Source organism: Grampus griseus, assembly GCF_964374135.1.
Source record: "Grampus griseus genome assembly, chromosome: 3".
NCBI lineage: Eukaryota > Metazoa > Chordata > Mammalia > Artiodactyla > Delphinidae > Grampus > Grampus griseus.
Window position 1 is genome coordinate 154,640,221 of NC_139019.1, and position 18,983 is coordinate 154,659,203.

At 51.1% G+C, this 18,983-nt stretch overlaps 1 protein-coding gene across 1 annotated transcript in view; it reads left to right on the plus strand.

Moving 5' to 3' along the window:
- Positions 1 to 10,391: 10,391 nt before the first annotated feature.
- Positions 10,392 to 18,983, plus strand: part of RASGEF1C (RasGEF domain family member 1C) — a gene marked incomplete at both ends in the record, with an annotated part of 32,126 nt that continues 23,534 nt past the window's right edge. Inside the window, 3 exons of the mRNA XM_082652068.1 lie at positions 10,392 to 10,568; positions 10,740 to 10,862; positions 12,055 to 12,192. Of these exons, the coding sequence (XP_082508194.1) occupies positions 10,392 to 10,568; positions 10,740 to 10,862; positions 12,055 to 12,192 (438 nt within the window). The remainder of the gene's footprint in view (positions 10,569 to 10,739; positions 10,863 to 12,054; positions 12,193 to 18,983) is intronic.

Below are 18,983 nucleotides of genomic sequence, written 5' to 3' on the forward strand. Positions count from 1 at the left end.
ACTTTTAACTAGATTGACAATAAAAAAGAGAATTACTCAATTACTAAAGTTAGAAATGAAAGTGGGAACATTACTTCCAATTCTACAGAAGGATTATAAGAAAATACTATGAACAATTGTATGAGAACAAATTAGATAACCTCGATGAAATGTACAATTCCTAGAAACACAAAACCTACCAAGATTGAATCACAAAGAAATAGAAAATCTAGACCTATAACTAGTAAGGAGATTGAATCAGTAATTAAAATCCTCCTGACAAAGAAAAGCCCTGGAGCTGATGGCTTCACTGGTGAATTTCTACCAAACATTTAAAGAAGAATTAACACCAATCCTTCTCAAACTTTTCTCAAAAAGTAAAGAGAGAACACTTCCTAACTCATTCTATGAGGCCAGTATTGCCCTGATATGAAAGCCAGACAAAGACACTGCAAGAAAAGAAAACTATAGACCAATACTCCTCATGAACATCGATGCAAAGTTCCTCTACAAAATACTAGAAAACTGAATTCAGCAGCATATTAGAAGGACCAAGTGGGATTTATTCTTAGAATTCAAAGATGACTCAACCTATGAAAATCAATTAATGTAACACATCACATTAAAAAAAGAAGGAAAAAATCGTCTGATCATTTCAATTGATGCAGAAAAAGAATTTGAAAAAATTCAGTACCCTTTAATGATAAAAACTCTCAACAAACTAGGACTAGAAGGAAACTACCTCAACATAATAAAAGCTGTACATGAAAAACCCACAGCTAATATTATACTCACTGGTGAAAGACTGAAAGCTTTCCCTCTAAAATCAGGGACAAGACAAGAATGCCTGTTTTGCCACTTCTATTCAACATAGTGAAAAAAGCTCTAGCCAGAGCAAGAAAAAGAAATAAAATGCAACCAAATTAGAAAAGAAGTAAAATTAGCTGTTTGCAAACAAATGACCTACTATATAGAAAACCCTAAAGATTACATACAAAAAACAAAACAAAACTGTTAGTACTAATTAACAAATTCAGCAAAGTAGCAGGCTACAAAATCAACACCAAAAAAATTAGTTGTGGGGCTTCCCTGGTGGCTCAGTGGTTGGGAGTCTGCCTGCCAATGCAGGGGACACAGTTTCATGCCCCAGTCCGGGAGGATCCCGCATGTCGCAGAGCAGCTGGGCCCGTGAGCCATGGCCGCTGAGCCTGCACGTCCGGAGCCCATGCTCCACAGCAGGAGAGGCTGCAGTAGTAAGAGGCCCGCATACCGCAAAAAAAAAAAAAAAAAAAATTAGTTGTGTATCTGTATACTAACAATGAACAATCCAAAATGGAAATTAAGAAAACAACTCCATTTATAATAGCATCAAAAGAATAAACTTAGAAACTTACACTTAGGAATCAATTTAACCCAGGAGGCAAAACACTTATACCCTGAAAACTACAAAACATTACTGAAAGAAATGAGAGAAGACACCAATAAGTGGAGACAACCTGTGTCATGGATTGGAAGACTTAATATTGTTAAGATGTTAACACTATCCAAAGCAATCTACAGATTTAATGCAATCTCTATCAAAATTACAATTGGGTTTTTGGCCAAGGTAGAAAACTCCATCTAAACTTTATATGGAATCTCAAGGGACCCTGAATAGCCAAAACAATCTTGAAATGGAAAAACAAAGTTGTAGGATTTGCGTTGCACGTGCTGATTTCAAATTTAATACAGAGCTACTGTAATCAAAACAGTGTGGTATTGCCATAAAGACAAACATATAGACCAATGGAATAGACTAGAAAGCCCACAAATAAATGCCAGTGTATAGAATCAAATTATTTTTGACAAGCGTGCCAAGACCATTCAGTGGGGAAAGAAAAATCCTTTCCCAAATGGTGCTGGGAAAACTGGATATCCACAGGTCAAATCATGAAGTTGGACCCTTTCCTAACACCATATACAAAAATTAATGCAAAATGGATCAAAGCCCTAAACATAAGGGCTAAAACTATAAAACTCTTAGAAGAAAACATTGGGAAAAAACTTTATGACATTGCATTTGTCAATGATTTCTTACATATGACACCAAAGGCACAGGCAACAAAAGAAAAAAATAGACGAATTGGACTTTACCCAAATGAAAAACTTTGGTGCATCAAAAGACACTATCATCAGAGTAAAAAGGCAACCCATATAATAGAAGAAAATATTTACAAATCACAAAGCTAAGAGGGATTAATATCTGAAATACATAAAGAACTCCTAAAACTCAACAACAATAAAAACAGCTCAATACAAAAATGGGCCAAGGACTTGAGTAGACATTTCTCCAAAGAAGATGTATATGAATGGCCAATAAGCACATGAAAAGATGCTCAACATCACTGATCATTAGGGAAATACAAATCAAAACCACAATGAGATACCACTTCATACCCTAATGGTGGCTACCATCAAAAATAAAGAAAATCGGGGCTTCCCTGGTGGCACAGTGGTTGGGAGTCTGCCTGCCGATGCAGGGGACACGGGTTCGTACCCCGGTCGCGGCTAGGCCCGTGAGCCATGGCCGCTGAGCCTGCGCATCCGGAGCCTGTGCTCCACAACGGGAGAGGCCACAACAGTGAGAGGCCCATGTACCGCAAAAAAAAATAAAGAAAATCAGTATTAGCATGGATGTGGAGAAATTGGAACCCTTTTACATTGCTGGTAGGAATGTAAAATGGACAACTGCTGTGGAAAGCAGTGTGACAAAGGTGGAAGCAACCCAAATGTCCACTGATGGATGAATGGATAAAGAAAATGTAGTATACATATACAGTGAAATACAGTATAAATATCCAGCCTTAAAAAGAAAGGAAATTCTGGGGCTTCCCTAGTGGCACAGTGGTTGAGAGTCCGCCTAACGATGCAGGGGACACGGGTTCGTGCCCCAGTCCGAGAAGATCCCACATGCCGCGGAGCAGCTGGGCCCGTGAGCCATGGCCACTGGGCCTGCGTGTCCAGAGCCTGTGCTCCACAACGGGAGAGGCCACAACAGTGAGAGGCCCACGTACCGCAAAAAAAAAAAAAAAAAAAAAAAGAAAAGAAAGGAAATTCTGACACATACTACAACAGGAATGAACCTTGAAGACTTTCTACTAAGTGAAATAAGCCAGTCCCAAAAGGACAAATACTGCTGTGCAGTGTTGGTGGTATAGTGGTGAACATAGCTGCCTTCCAAAAGGACAAATACTATATGATTCCACTTATACAGGTACCTAGAATTGTCAAATTCTTAAAGAAGAAAATAGAATGGTGATGACCAGGGGCTGAAGGGAGGGGAGAATGGGGAGTTATTGCTTACTGGGCATGGAGTTTTATTTGGAGAAGATGGAAAATTTCTGGAGATGGATAGTGGTGATGATTGAGCAACTAAATGGTTAATGCCACTGAAGTGTACACTTAAAAATGGTTAATATGATAAATTTTATGTTAAGCAGATATTACAACAATTTTTGAGAAAGATATAATGGGGGAGGGGGAAGAAATGATGGGATGCAAATATGTAAATGTGTAAACGTATGCTACATAGGGAGGCAAAGGCAGAAGTGGCTCTGATTTGAAGTTGTGGCCAACTACATCCTTCAAGAGTCAGTTGGCAGGGATAACCCCCAGCAGCTATTGATAGCTGGTTTCAGAAGCTTCAGCTACAAGCCTGGAGGAGCAGGGTAGAGGGCCATCAGGCCACAGCCAGCTTGGAAACCCTGGTGAAGCACAGGAGTGCTGTTCAGAATTTTGGCACAGAGCTCCATTAGCAGTTGGAATTGCTGCTCATGTTGTGTTCTAAGCCCTTGCAGGTGGTGAGCACCCGTGGGGAGGACTGGCCTTGGTGGTCCTTTCCTCTCCATGGCAGGTATTGTGCTGAGTGCTTTGTGCACTTAATCTTACCGGTTCCTCTTCATAAACTAAAGAGGAGGGATTCTTTTCCCTGTTCTCTGTGCACAAAGGCACTTTTCAGGGCCGTTTTCTAGGAGTGTCTTTCCCTCTGTCCCCTCGGTCAAGCCTGGCCTGGTGCCCACCCAGGAAAGAAGGCTGGAGAGAACATCTCCTCTCCAGTCCCCAAGACATGTTGCACTGACCAGCCACACACATTCCTTCCATAGGGTCTTTGGATTTCCATTTTTGGCAGCTTTTTTATGCCAATCACCAGCCCTGTGGGCTGGGCCAGCAGAATGAGGGTTGTAGACTGGCCACCCAGGAGCCAGAGATGTCGTTTCTAAATGTGCTTTCGTCATACAGTGTGGTCCCCGCTGTGGCTTTTTTAAAAAAACAAATTTAATTAAAATCAAAATACAAAATGTCAGGAATTCTGGGCTCTCTTAAACCTGGAAGGTCTGAGCACGTGGTCAGCCCTCAGGGAGCCCAGCGGAGCTGTGTTTTCTCGTGCCCACAGCTCTGGCCACTCTCTACCAGCCTCACCTGCAGGGTGGCTTGCTGGGGGTCCTCTCCCTGCATCTGCCAGTCTTCCTGCAGATCAGATCCATGCAATGCAGGCTCGCTGCCTACCCCTCATAACTGTCATGGGAGTCCCAGCACCTCCACATGCGGGGCCTGGAGACTTAAACACGGGGATCCATATATACGCCTGAGGGGCAGGGACTAAGCAGAGGAATAGGAGACATGGGCAGAGAAACTGAGGCAGGAGCACAAGCCTAGGTTGGGGGGAAACTGTGACTCAGAAGCCACCCCTGCCCCTCCCAGGCCTGGCCTGCAGCAGGTCAGGCCTGCTTAGGTCAGGTCCCCCCACACCAACCAAGTGCATTTTCCAGGGCAGTGCGTCTGATTGGCCCAGGCTGGGCTGGTTCCCGCCCCTTGGCCAAGTGAGGGTGGGCCTCCCTGGTAGTCCCACCAGGACTGTCAGTATTCATCAGAGGGTGTGGTTACTCCCCAAAGCAAAACTCCTGTGTTTGTAGCCACAAGGAAAGGAGATGGAGGCCAAGAAAGCAGACCCAGCCAATGGAGGTGCCAAGAGGGGTGGATTTGGAGCTCAAGTCTGGGCTGGGAAGGAGATGTGGCACCTGGGAGAGGAGGTCCTCTGTGCACCTGGGCCCACAGGCCAAAGTTAATACCTGGAAGGGATGGCCTGTCCCCGTAGGGGCCACTGTGACCCCCGGCCAACCAGCATGGGCTTTTTCTCTCCTCGTGTTTTGGGCACTGCTGGTCACACCTCAAGTGTCTGACCGAGTCCCTCTGACATTGTGGCCTGGGGATACCAGCATCAGTGCCCAGGTGGGCTGATGGTCAGGAAGAGGGCCTGGAGTTCAGACTCACCTGTGCTCAAGTCCCAGCTCTTCCATGTACTCACCATGAAAGCTGGGTACCTGCCTTTCCCACTCTGAGCCTCAGTTTCCTCATCGGTAAGATGGGAGGCCTAAGGGATGAGATGGGGCGTCAGGCAGGGAAGATTGGCCTTCCCAGGTCAGGACTGCAGGCTTCTCCCCAGCCTCCCTCCCACAGACTCCAATACTTGAATGCCTGGTGTGTTGGCCACACCTCATCATCCCTTTTTGCACTGTTCAATTTCAGGCTTCACTGCCTCTCACCTGCACCACTGAGTCACTTGAATGCCACGTATCTTGACCGAGCACCCACTGTGCGTGTGTGTCAGGGAGCCGGACCCTAGAGTGCAGCAGTGGGCGAGCCAGCCTCCTCCTGGAGAGAACACAATGCCAGGAGACCAAGGCCAGTGTGAAGTCTGGGGGATTGGGGAGGCCCAGGGTCACAGGGGTCAGGAGGCATGCCAGGCAAGCAGGTGCAGCGTGTTCGAAGGTGTGGTGTGTGGTTAGTCCTGGGGTAAAGGGGCCCTCACCTGGACACATCAGAAAGTGGACTTTGCATTCAAACCATGGCTGGGCCACTGTTGGTTGCGTCCCCTCAGGGGGTCACGGGTTGAGCATGCCCGCGATCCCACCACCCGCCATAGCCCTGGGATGTGTTCAGGTGTTCTGGGGGCCTTTCGTCTTCTCAGCTATGTTTGATGACTGAGCTCAACCTTCATTCAGCTTGAATGGATAGCACCAAGACAATAGCATACATTGGGGCAAAGGGGGCATGCACATCAATGAAGCATTTTTTCAGTGTCCCATTGTAATTTTATTCATTGGAATAATATTGCTTGTATCGTGTCATATGTGCAGTTTTCTCTCCTCCCATTTTCACTTCGTTACCTCATAACCATTTCTATGTTATCACTGAGTCCTCATAACTGTCATTTCAACGGCAACAGAAACTCCACTAATGGGTATGTTCTCCTTCTGTTCATCATCTGTGGCGTTCTGCATTTTGTTCACTGCTTATAATTAACACCAAACCAAACTCCTTTCCAAAACTTTTCCTCTTTAGATTATTTTCTTGGGATAAATTTCCAAGGATTTGATTAAGGTGAAAGAACACTCTCAAACATAAGGCTCTTTGCACATTGAGTCAAATCTTGTCCAATTCAAAGGGGCTGTGACAGTGTATAGCCCTGCCCAGCAGTGTTTAAAGGGCTGTTCCAACATGCCAGACAGCACTGGTTGTTTTGTTGTCTTGTTCATTTAGTGGGTATAAAGCAGACACCTACTGGAGTCATACCATGCACTTGTCTACACACACACACACACACACACACACACACACACACACACACACACACACACACACACACACACACACACACACACACGGAGTCCCAGGCCCACAGGCAAAGCAAAGAGAGATAACTTGAAACAGCTCTTTAGATGGGGCACAGACGGAGTAGCCCGCCAGCCCGCTTGGGACCTCTGTGCCGGCCCTGTACTCCCAGCTGCTGCTCATGTACACCATGCAGGCTGTGTGCTTAGAAGCACACATTGGGGAACTACTGGTGATTCCAAGGATTCTCAAGGAAAATTGTGACAATAAACAAGTTTCCCAGCATCACTGGCTTCTTTTAAAATTGTGGTAAAATACACATAACATGAAATTTACGATCTTAACCATTTTTAAGTGTGCAGTTCAATTGCATTAAATACATTCACATTGTTGTGCAACCACCACCAGCATCCATCTCCAGAATTCTTTTTATCTTGCAGCACTGAAGCTCTCTGTGAATAAAAGTAACTCCCCATGCACCTCCTGCCCTGGGAGCCACCTTCTACTGTCTGTCTCTATGAACTTGACTACTCCAGGAGCTGCATGTAAGAGGAATCATACAGATTGGTCCTTTTGTGTCTGGCTTATTTCACTCAGCATTAGAGTCCTCAAGTTTCACCCACGTGGTAGCACATGTCAGAATGTCCTTCCTTTTTAAGGCTGAATAATAGCCCGTCGTGTGTATCCATCACATTTTGTTATCCATTCATCTGTTGATGGACAGTTGAGTTGGCTTTTAAAAATTACCCCGATAGCTAGTGGGAAGCAGCCGCATAGCACAGGGAGATCAGCTCCATGCTTTGTTACCACCTAGAGGGGTGGGATAGGGAGGGTGGGAGGGAGATGCAAGAGGAAGGAGATATGGGGATATATGGATATGTATAGCTTATTCACTTTGTTATAAAGCAGAAACTAACACACCATTGTAAAGCAATTATACTCCAATAAAGATGTTAAAAAAAATTACCGTTGGACATCCAAACAATGGATTACTGTGGGACAGTTAAAAAATAAAAAGCATGAACGTGCTCTGTCCTGCCATGGGAAGATTTTCAAAATGTACTGTTAGTGAAAAGAGCACAGGAGAGTGTGTGCAATACACTACTTTTTGTGTAATAAAGAAAGAGGGGAATATATATATTTATATTTTCTTGTCCTTGTATACAGAAGGACAGAAAAATAGGTAAGAAATTAATAAAAGCAGTTACTATGGGAGAGGGTGAATGGGGGCCACTTCCGCAGCCCGTCTGTGTTCCCAGTAGGCTGGAGCCCCTGCTCAAGGAAGGAGGATGACGTCTGTGCCAGCGCACCTTCGGGGAGGGGTGAGAGGAATGTCAGGGCACTACTGTGGCTCTGACCGCACCCACCCTATCTCAAAGGAATACCCAGATGCAGGAAGTCATCATCCCCTCTCCCCTTGCCTGGGCACACCCTTCAGAGCCTCAGTGGTACAGTCTCTCTGCATGCCTTGGCTTGCTTATGTCTGCCTCCCCAACCCCTTGCCAGCTCTGAGAGGTCCTGTCCGTCTGCAGCCACTCCATGCATGCACGCATGAATGCACGCATGAATCAGCAACAGCAGGAGACACCAGAGACTGCAGGAGGGGGCCAAGCCCATCCATTCACTGATAATCGGGCCAGAGCCCAGTTGGCAACAGGATGGGTGCTTGGAGGTGGGAGGGCAACATCAGCCACCCATCTGCTCTCTGGGCATCCCTGTGAGTCATAATGGTTCTGGCCCCCAGCTCCACGCAACCCCTGACCTCCAGTGGAAACTTGCTGCTTCGGAACAGAGCTGGGTCCAAGCCCTCCCCCCTTCCTCGTGTGTCCGGCCCCCCACACCCGGCCCCCAGTACCAGGCCAGACCTGAGGTGCTCTGGATGCTTCCCAGCTCACCTCTTGAAGTTGTGGCATCCTGGCTTCCCCAGAAAGGCCCCTCTGCAGACCCTCTCACATTGTCTGACGGACCACCCTGAGCTACAGAGAGGTTTCCAGAATTGCCTCCACCTCCACTACTGGCTCATCTTTGAGAAAACTGGGATCTGGGACAGGCTACAGGGAGGAGGTGCCAGGTGTCTGGCAGGAGAGAGCGGACCTTCCTGGCCTCAAGAGCTTTCTGTCTAGTGGAACTGGGCTCTGGTTCTGGGCTCTGGGTGTGCGGCAGAGGCAGCGCTCACCCCAGAGTTAACCACCATTCCCTGCAGGGCAGCCCCCGTGTGCCCTCATGTGCAGCAGCTTTCCCACTGGGATGGACAGGAGACAATTTTGTGAAATTTTAGTTTCATCAACTGAAAATTGAACACTTACAACTTTGCTGGAAAGGTGAAATAAAGCTGTGGCTGTCCCTAGGGCTGGGACTGTCCAGGCCGCTGTTCAGACTGGTTCCCGCACCCTCCCTGCACCGTAACCCAGTCGCTGCATGCCCTAGGGACAGCCCTCTGCAGGGCTGCTTCTGATCCCCAACATCAGCTTGGACTCTCCAAGTCCCTCTGTCTTTACTTTCAGGGCCAGGTCACCAGCGGGCAGGAGAAGTCAGAAACAGGCTGGGGCCAGGGTCTGCCATGGGGGCAGCAGGGGTGAGGTGAGAGGGGCAGTGGGGAGGCTGCTCCCTGTAAGGTCCCTGTGGTGAGCCTGCAGGACTCCACAGTTAAGGCTGCGGGGGCTGCTTGAATGTATGGAGAGATGGTTACGTATGGGAGCTGGTTAAACGTATGGGAGATGGTTAAACAGTCACAGGCTTGGCCAGGACTCGCTGCCACAAGTGCCCCAAAGGCTTCATTCAGGAAGACTGGCCAACAGGCATATGTGCAGAGCCCGAGGGAGGAAGCACTGTCCAGTGCACACTCGTGGATGGGTGCCTGCTGCAGGCCAGGACCTTGACTCAGTGCTGGGTCAGAAGATATGTGTGCTGTGGCCCCACCTGGAGGAGGTCTGGCTGGAGACCTTTCTCTATACCAGGCACCAGCAGCACCCCAAGCACTCCACAGTGCTAACAGGGAGAATCTGCTGATGCCCACCGGAAGTCAGGCCCAGCCTTGACGGGTTGCTGCAGGGAAACAGGGAAGGTCCCACCTAGGGGGAGTCACTTCAGCCACGTGCAGAGGGATGGAGGATTGAAGATGGTGGGAGAGCCTTCCTGCAAGGGGGGAATAGCGGGACAGGTCAGTGGGTCCTAATCACAAAGAACCTGGACCGTCATTTGGCTGCACCTGAGAGAAACTCAAACCGACTCATGTGATGGAGCAGTCCACAGAGCAGCTTCGGGCACAGCAGGATCCAGGGCCTCACCCACGGAACTCAGGAATGTGCTCGCTTTCCTGGCTCCTTGAGGGACAGGATGGTTCCAACCGTGCCATTCCACTGCTCAGGGACCCAGGGGAAAGAGCTTTCAAGTGCCACAGAAGTTCTAGGATTGCATCTGAGCCCTCTAGTTTGGATCAGGTCCACCCCCGACTCATTCTTGTGGCCAGCAGCAGGGCAAATACGTTGATTGTGTAAGCCTGGTCAAAAACAACCTTCACTGCGAGTAGGAGTGGATACTGGAAACAGTCAGTCCCTAAATGGCTAGGAATGATAATGGAAAAGAGATGATTCCTGGGGATGCAGTGGCTATGGGGTGGGGGGATCCCTCCCTGGCAGCCCTCCCAGGAGGTGATCACTGGGCTCAGGTGGGCACAGAAGAGCCTATGGGAGGCAGGGCCTGCCCAGCCAGGATCCCAGGGGACCAGCAGGTCCAAATGCCCCTTGCCATTGCAGGTAGGCATGCCCCGGACACTGAGCACCTCCGACATGGTCACTCCAGGCAGCCTCGGCCCACCCCACCCTGAGCCCACGGATGGTGAGCAGGCCGGGCAGCCCCTCCTGGATGGAGCTCCATCCTCAGCCTCCCTGGACACCCTGATCGAGCAGCTGGTGCCCAAAGCTGACTACTACCCTGAGGTGGGTGATCCACCCAGTGGGGAGGAGGGGTAGCAGACTGGGCTCTCTTCCACCAGGCATGGGGGAGACAGCAGAGCTGGGGCTGGCTGGGCCTGGGGGTGGAGTAGGCTGGGAGGCACGTCCTTCCATGCCCTTGTGAGCACATGCTGCCTTTCTCCCGTATCCCCCCAGAAAGCCTACATCTTTACCTTCCTGCTGAGCTCCCGCCTCTTCATCGAGCCCCAGGAGCTCCTGGCCCGGGTCTGCCACTTGTGCATCGAGCAGCAGCAGCTGGACAAGCCAGTGCTGGACAAGGTGAGAGGCAGGGCAGGGCCGGGGGCCTCCGAGTGTACTGGGTCTCCCCTGACATGCACTTGTGAATCAACCTCTTGGAGAGGCAGCAATTGCTCCCGTTCTCCTGACAAGGAGCCCACAGGGGTTTCTGACTTGTCTGAAGCCCAGAGCCAGAAGGGACAGAGTCAGAACCTTTAACCCCAGTGCTGTTTTCCAATGCCCTAGGGGAGCCTTGAGCTCACACAGCCCAAACCTGGGCCCCCAGAGCCCCATGAGTAGATCCCCATCTGTGGCCTGGGATGGCCCTGCCGTGCCTGTTGGTCTCCCTGCCCCCAGCACCCTCTGTTCCACCCTTTCTTCTTCTGCGGGTCCACTGTTGGCTCAGCCTTCCCTCGGTTCCCCATATCCTTTCCTCTGTCCCTCGCCATATCCCATGGGCTACAACTGTCTATTTATACATGTGTCAGTAGGGTTCCGCTGTCCAGTGATAGAAACCCAGTTTCAACGGGCCTAAGGTAAAGGGACTTTACTGGCTCATATAACTGCAAAGTCTCAAGCTACCACTGGCTCCAGGGACTAAAGCACCATTAAAACGTGGTCTTTCTCCCTAAGACCCCTTGCTTTGTTTACCTCTGGCCAGCCTCACTCTGGCTCAGGCAGGTTCTCTGTACGGTCTGTTGGCCTCCGCGGCTCCAGGGTCATGGTCTACCCTTCCCAATCCTGTGGAAAGAGGAGCCTGATAAATAAAAGCCCCGATCTCATTGGCTTAGCTTAGGCCACATGCCCCTCTGTGAGCCAATCACAGTGCATGATGGGGGTGTGCCATGCCCTGATTGGCCAGCACTGATCTGGGCACACTCCTGGAGCCCTGGGTCAGGATCAGCTGGGAAGGATGGAGAGGGAGACCCCACAGGAAAACAGATGCTGTCACCACAGAAAGGGAGATGGGACGACTGGCAGTTACAAACAAGAGATGACCCCCATTCCAAATGTGTGTCTGTCCCCCTCTGCTTTGCTGTGGTCAGCCCCCATCCCCATGTCCCGTCTCTGTCTCCTGGCACAAAGTAGGCACGAGGCCCACCCCGCCTCGGCCATTGCTGCTGCCCCTCGGACAGCCCAGACGCGCAGTGAGTGGCTGAGACAGAGGCTGCTGTGACCCCCACCTCCCAAGCAACCCTCACCAAATGCAGACGACCCTCGGATTGCCTTGCAGGCCCAGGTCCGGAAGTTTGGCCCCAAACTGCTCCAGTTGTTGGCCGAGTGGACAGAGACGTTCCCTCGGGACTTCCAGGAGGAGTCGACCATCAGTCACCTGAAGGATGTGGTGGGCCGCATCGCCCCCTGTGACGAGGTGGGCAAGCCAAGCGGGATTCTCTTCACCTTGTCTACACCCTCACACCCCAGATCTGAGCCTGTTCCTGGGATGGCCTCAGGGTCCTCATCTCCCCACCAGCACACTGCAGCCCCTCTAAAATCAGCCCCTTTCCGCCCCATCAGAGAATCAGGCACTGCAGAGCTGGCAGGGAGAGCAGGCCTCTGGTTCCAGGCCTGGTCTCTTGACCTTTCTCCTGTCCTGCTCTCATCAGTGGCATCAGATGGCAAGTGAAGGGCTCTTGTGGCTGCGTGGTCGGGCCATAGGTCAATGACCCATTAGGCTGGCCTGGCAGAACCCTCTTCCCCAGTAGCTTGGGAGGCAGCCAGTGTATTGGGCATCTGGTGCCTCTGCGCCCCACACCCTGCCCTGCTCTTCCAGCTGCATTACTCTGGGGAAGGCACTTAAAGGTGAAAGAGGAACAAAACTCCCTACTCCCTACCTCCCAGGATTAGGGTGAGAACACTGAGGGGGAGTGCCTGTTGCTTGCCTTGGGAGGAGACTGAATGTGGCAAGCTGACAGCTAGTGACATGCCCCACAGTGGGTCTGAACACAGAGCCAGCCAGAGCCAAAGGAGAACTGCCAAGGCAGGCTGGGCACCAGGAAGCTGTAAAGTCCAAGGCCTAACTGAGGCTCAGAAAGGGATGCCCTGCCCTGAGGTCATTTCACATAGCCAGCAAGTTAGTTGTTATGAGAGCTCGGTGAGATGAGGGTCATCTCCTCCTCCTCCTTTGCATCCCCTGATCCATCTGGGGATTATAACACTTGGCTTAGGTTGCAGCAGAAAGGAGACTCAGGGAAGGCTCAATGATTGGATGGATCAGGAGGATGAAGCAGGAAGGGGAGATGCTGACTGACCGGCTTGGTACATAGTTGGCTACTTTGATGGATGAGTCGAGGGGGAAGGAAAGATGTTTGGGAAGTTGGGTAGGCAGGGAGATTTATGGGCTAAGTGGATGTGGAGAGACTGATGGAAAGAAGTGGAGGAGAAAGGTAGAAATGATAGCTAGATGAGTGGGTAGATGGATGACTAGATGGATGGGAGGGTGAGTGAATGGGTAGGTGGATGGGTGTGTGTGGGTATGGGTGGGTGGGTGAGAACATGGAGGGGAGGGTGGGTGGGTGGATTGATGGATGGATGGATGGATGGACGGATGGTGGATGGATGGATGGGTGGGTGAGCGGATGGACGGTGGATGTATGTATGAATGGATGGATGGTGGACTGATGGTGATGGATGGATGGATGAATGGTGGATGGATGTATGAATGGATGGATGAGGGCAAATGTTAGACTGGAGGGAGGAAGGATAGATAAGTGAATTGATGGATCTGTGGGTGGGTGAATGTATAAAAGGGGAGGTGGGTGGGAAATAGATGGTTGCAGGGACGGTAGATGGATGGATGGATGGATGGATGGATGGAGCAGAGGGTATGTAGTGAGATGAGAGCCCAGTCCTCTGCTTTATCTCTCTCCTCTGCCACAGTAGGCCTTCAAGCAGGTGAGGTCTAAGCCATTGACAAGATGGATTATCTGCCCTTATCAGGCCTGCCTCTGCCATTGGCAGAGCAATTTCAGAGGCAGACCCTGCCATTCTGGCCACCGTGGCGTGGGATGGGTGTAAGTCCTGGGCTTGTTTCCTTGAGAAGCAGTGCCTCCTCACTGAGCCCTCAAAAAATCTGTCAAGACTGTGCTGGGAAATCTTTTCTAACTACCCAGTAGATGAAAATAAGATACAGCCAAGACCTATGAATGGGCTATAGAAAGCAGTCATCCACCAGGTGTGGATTTTCAAAGCAGAAATAACTCATTCGGGGCATTTCTCATTCCTTCCCTCGGAATCCAATTAGGTGTGCTGAGTGGTGAGAACTGGACCTGGGATTCCCTAGTCTCCATGCCACCCACCCAGGCTCAGGCCAGGGGTGACCCATGTGTCTTTGTAATCCCCAAGTTTCCCTTCCCCAGAAAGCACCTGCTCCAAGGGGATGTCCTGTAGGTGCTGGTTTCCCTCCCCTGGATGCTGTGGGTGGACTGCAGGCTGCTCCCCTCCCAGCACAGGCACAGTCTCAGCTGGGAAAGGAGCTGGTGAGCCCTGAACCAAACTGATGAGGCAGGGCCCACAGGACTCAGAACATGAGGTCAGGGTCAGACCTTCTGAGCTCAGATCCCAGCTCAGAAACCACAGCTATGTGACTTTGGGCAAGGTGCTTCCCCTCTCTGAACTTCAGTTTCTTCATCAGTCAAACAGAGACGATAACTGCTCCCACCACACAGGTCTGCGGCAAAGGCCCTGAAGTCACGTGTGCTCGTATTTCAGCACTTGGTAAATGTGAGCTATGATGAGGAACAAATTCTTTCCAAAGTTCAGGCACATGGGGATTATTTTTAACTTTTTTGAAACTTTTGTTATGGAACATTTCAAACATATACAAACATAGATAGTAGTAACCACGAACTCCTGTGTGCTCATAGCCTAGCTTCAACAATTATCAACATTTTGCCAAACTTGTTTCTTCTATCCCCTCACACACTTCCCCTCCCTCCAAATTATGTTTTTAAATCATAGGCATTATATCTTTTGCTCCAAAAACATTTCAGAATCATCTTGTAAAAGATTTCTTACACAGAGATAGGATCAAGATAGGATGATATAAAGTGTTGTGCATAATACAATGAGATGAACACAGTGTTTTCAGAACTGCGTGTCTTTGGGCAAGTTACTTAACCTCTCTGGACCTTAAATTAATTTCTGTAAGAGGGAAGATGATAAGCCCTCCCTCAAAGGGCTGTGAGGAGAACAATGCTGCTCAGGAACGTGGAGGAGGTGGTACAGGGCCAGGAAGGAGTGGGGCTTCCCCATCAAAGTGGCTGTGAAAGGTGACACCTTTCTCTTTCTTCCTGCCCCCCTGCCATTTCCTGGAAGCCTCATGTCCTCACTGTGCTCCCCACCACCTCTCAGTAACCGGGAACAAGGGGCTGGAGCGTCTCTGGGAAGGCCATTCTCTATGACTGTGGGTTCTGTGCTGCTCCAGTCCACCCTCGGCTCCCATCCTGGTAGGTTGGGCTCAGCAGTTACAACTCAGGAAGACCAATGCCGAGGCTGAGAGAGACTGGGGGATCACAGGAAGGCATAGAGGGTCACAGCCCTGGTGAGGGAGACAGGACAGGAGGACAGCAGTGCCTTGGCCACACCCACTGGGCTGGCCAGAGGAGGCTGACTGTATGGGCAGCCTTCCTCGCTCTGGCCTTGCTCTCCCACTCACATGGCTGTCTACTACCTCCCGCCAAGGGCAAAGGTGGTGGACAGCTGACTCAGAGAACGAGCTGGCAGTGGGTGCAGAACTCCTGCCTGTGCAGGTGGGCTAAGCCCATTGGACATCAGCCGCGGGCTGGCTCAGGTGGGAGCTTTCAGGAACTTCAGAAAACAAGGGCCCGTACTCGTCTGGATAGAAATGGATCCTAATCACGAAACGCTCAGTCCAAGAGAACTTGGAGGCACCTGGAGAGCCATGGCCACCACCCAGGCCACGCTTGGATGGCGACCTCTACACTCACACTCGGCTCCGTGCATGCAGCAGGCAGCTCTGTGAGAATGACAGAGAAAACAGCCCAGTCCCCATCCTTCCAGCTCACAGGCGAGCCACTGGGGGAGAGCTGAGCCATGCTGGGTGCACCCCGGCTCTCGAATGTGGGCTCCTGACAGTGACAAGGAACACACTGGCGTTCTCAGCGGTAGGTCCCTGGGCCTGCCCAGATTCACTGAGATCTTCCAGATGGTATCCACAAGGTGTAGAAATCAGTGAGAGAATGAGAGGAGGTCAAAGAGAAGGTCAAATACCTTCCCCACATTCAGAGGGGGAACAGAAGATTCAGGAAAAAACACATAAGCTTGAGGTTAACGCTAAAGGAAAATTTTTAAATGAATTAGCACGCAAGCAATGGCAATTGTTTGGAGTGAATATTGGTTCAATAGAAACAAGTCCTGCTAAATTGTCTGCATATTTTTAAAGATAGGGCCAGTGCCTGGTTCTATCAAACTGTAGCCACAGATGCACTGCATCCTTGACTTCAGTAGAGCTCTGAAGTCTGCCTTGGAGAGGCTGACTGTCTAGAAGCAGGTGAAGGCCAGTTTTATCTAATCAGCAAATATGTGTGGGCCCCTCCTGTTCATGCTGGGGACCAGCAAAGAGTGACCCAGTGTTGCCTTCATGGAGCTGGTACTCCAGTGAGAGGCTTGGACAAGGGCCCTGAAGGAAGGGCATGGAGCTTGGAGGGAGAAGGCTGTACAGGTCCTGCCTGGGTCATGGGGCAGGAGGGACAAGGGGTCAAAGGGATTGGGGAGTGGTCTGTGTCTGGAGCACAGAAAAGAGGAGCAAGGGCTACATGGAGGCCATTGAGCATGCCCAGAGCTGACCTCAGGGCCTCCAAGCCACGTCAGGCTTTTTGTCTTTGCAAAAGCAGGGAGGCAATTTAGGGAAGAAGTATGCAGTGGTCAAATGTGCATTTTGAACAGAACACTCTTGCTACAGGGTGGAATGGAGAGAGGCTGGCGTGAATGCATGGGGCCCACTGAGGAGGCCACTGCAGCCACCAGGGAAATGACTATGGCCTGGACCACATACACTGTGGTGGATGACAAGCATGGAAATGGAAGAAGACAAAATCAAGAGGGTTGGTGATGGCCTGGAGGGCCTGAGGGAGAAGGTGGTTTGAGGATGGCTCCACATCCAGGTGCCTGATGCCAGTGCTCCGTTCAGCGGACAGGGATGCAGGTGGAAGAGGCAGGCCTGGGGAGGAGAGCAGGACTTCTTGCATGCACCAGGTCCAGGTGGCCCCTTGCCCACATGGCTCTGGAGATCAGAGGAGAAGGTTGTCTGCACACGAATACTAAACGACACTCTGCACATGAACCAGAAAACCCAGGAATGAAGTACAGAGGATGGTGAAGAGAGGAATAGACAGAGGCAGGAGGAACCCAGCATGCAATCACAGTGCAGACAGACAAGCCTACAAACAGCCCAAGGCAGGAGAAACTGGGGAGCTGAGGCAGATGCTGCCTGAGAAACAGCCCCTGGCTTTCATGACAGGAGGTCCTTGGTGCCAGTGAGAGTTAGTCTGGTGACAGGAGAGGAGGCAGATGGGATGGTGGAGGGTTGAGTGGGAAATGCGGGATCTCAACAGCCAGTGTAGCCACCTCTGGGCTGGGTAGCAGAGAGAGGTGGGGGGCTGGTGGAGGTGTTGGGAATCACCAGTGACTGTGTCACCGGGGCTGGCTCTGACTGGACCTAACTCACCATCTTCCTGGCACTCAAATGAAGACCTGGGAGGCAGCATGGGTGCTGACCACACTTTTGGATACAGCAAAGCTGAGACGGATTGTTCCTTCCACTGGCGACAAAGGGAAGACTTGGACATCAGTTTACCCACACACTGCCCAGCTAACCCATGGGTGCCTTCTGGGTCTGCCCCCCACGGCTCTGGGAGTTAGGGTTAGTGTTAGGGTTTGGGCTTGGGTTCGGGTTTCCTGTGTCCTGAGGGCTCTACCACAGCTGCCCTGGCCACTCCACAGAGAAGCACTTTCATAAGGGGCTGGGATGCCACCTCCATCACCAGAGCTCTGGGCACCAACAATGCTGGACCTCAGTGCTCCTTTGAGTCCCATCAGAGACTTGAGGAAACACTGAGGTCCCCCAGGCAAGCCCTACACCCTACGCCCCACCTGCAAAATGCCTCTGGGTTTGTGTGCATGAAGAATGTGCACTTTTTCTATCTGAAATTACCTGGCAGTACTGTCTATCCACAACCTTCTTCTGAGGCCTCTGGGACCAGGCCCCGCTGGGAACCTGTCTTCCTGACACCTTGTTGTTGGCAGGAGTCCAGGCCCCAGATGCCCACTGCCACTCCCAGGCCAGGTCCTTGCTCAAGGGGGTTGAATCCACCTCTGGGGGAGCCATTTGCTGACCAGTCGGGGGCCTGTTTTGTGGGCTACTGACCAAACCTTTGGGAATGTGTGGACCACTTGCTCAGTAAACCCAGCTAGTCTGATGCACCTTCCTTGGAAATAGGGGTCTCTGAGGGGCAATAATCAGTTTCCCCATGGGGTGGGAGGGTGGTCCCTGCACCAAGCCCAGCATCTGAGCTGCATGGTGAGGGGCTCTGTCGGTACAGTAAATGCTTATCAAGTGTCCACTGCATGCCCAGAGCTATGACACAGAGAGGTTAACGCAGACTTCCCTGCCCCTGCCGAGCTGTCATTCTGCAGGGGAGTAAACAACCCCAATCGTCTCTTGCAATGGTCCCATAAGGAAGTCACACAGGGTGAGCTGGAGACAGAGTGCCAGGGGCAGAGGATGAACAGCAAGGCTGGTCAGGGAAAGCCTCTCTAAGCTAGGCCTGGGAGACAGGAGGGGACCCCCATTGAAGCCAAGCAAAAGACTAGCACCCAGGGCAGGGTCCATTCCACATCTCCCTCCTCTATCCCTCTACCCCCTGGCAGTCCCCACCCCATGCTGCCCCTCTCCCCAGACAGCTGGGGGGGCTTGCACCCAGCCACTCTCCCTAATGTGTACTCTTCTTGGCTCCCGCTGGTGATCCTGCAGCCTTCTCCCCAGCCAGCCTTGACTGTAGGCCCCAAACCCAGCCTGCCCTGGATTGGGTCCTATTTCAGGGTCGGGGAGGTGCAGGCACACCTAGGAGCAGCCCATCCCTGACAGCTGGGGAGCCTGCCTGCCTCAGCTATTAGATATGCGGAGACAGGTTTCCAGGCCTG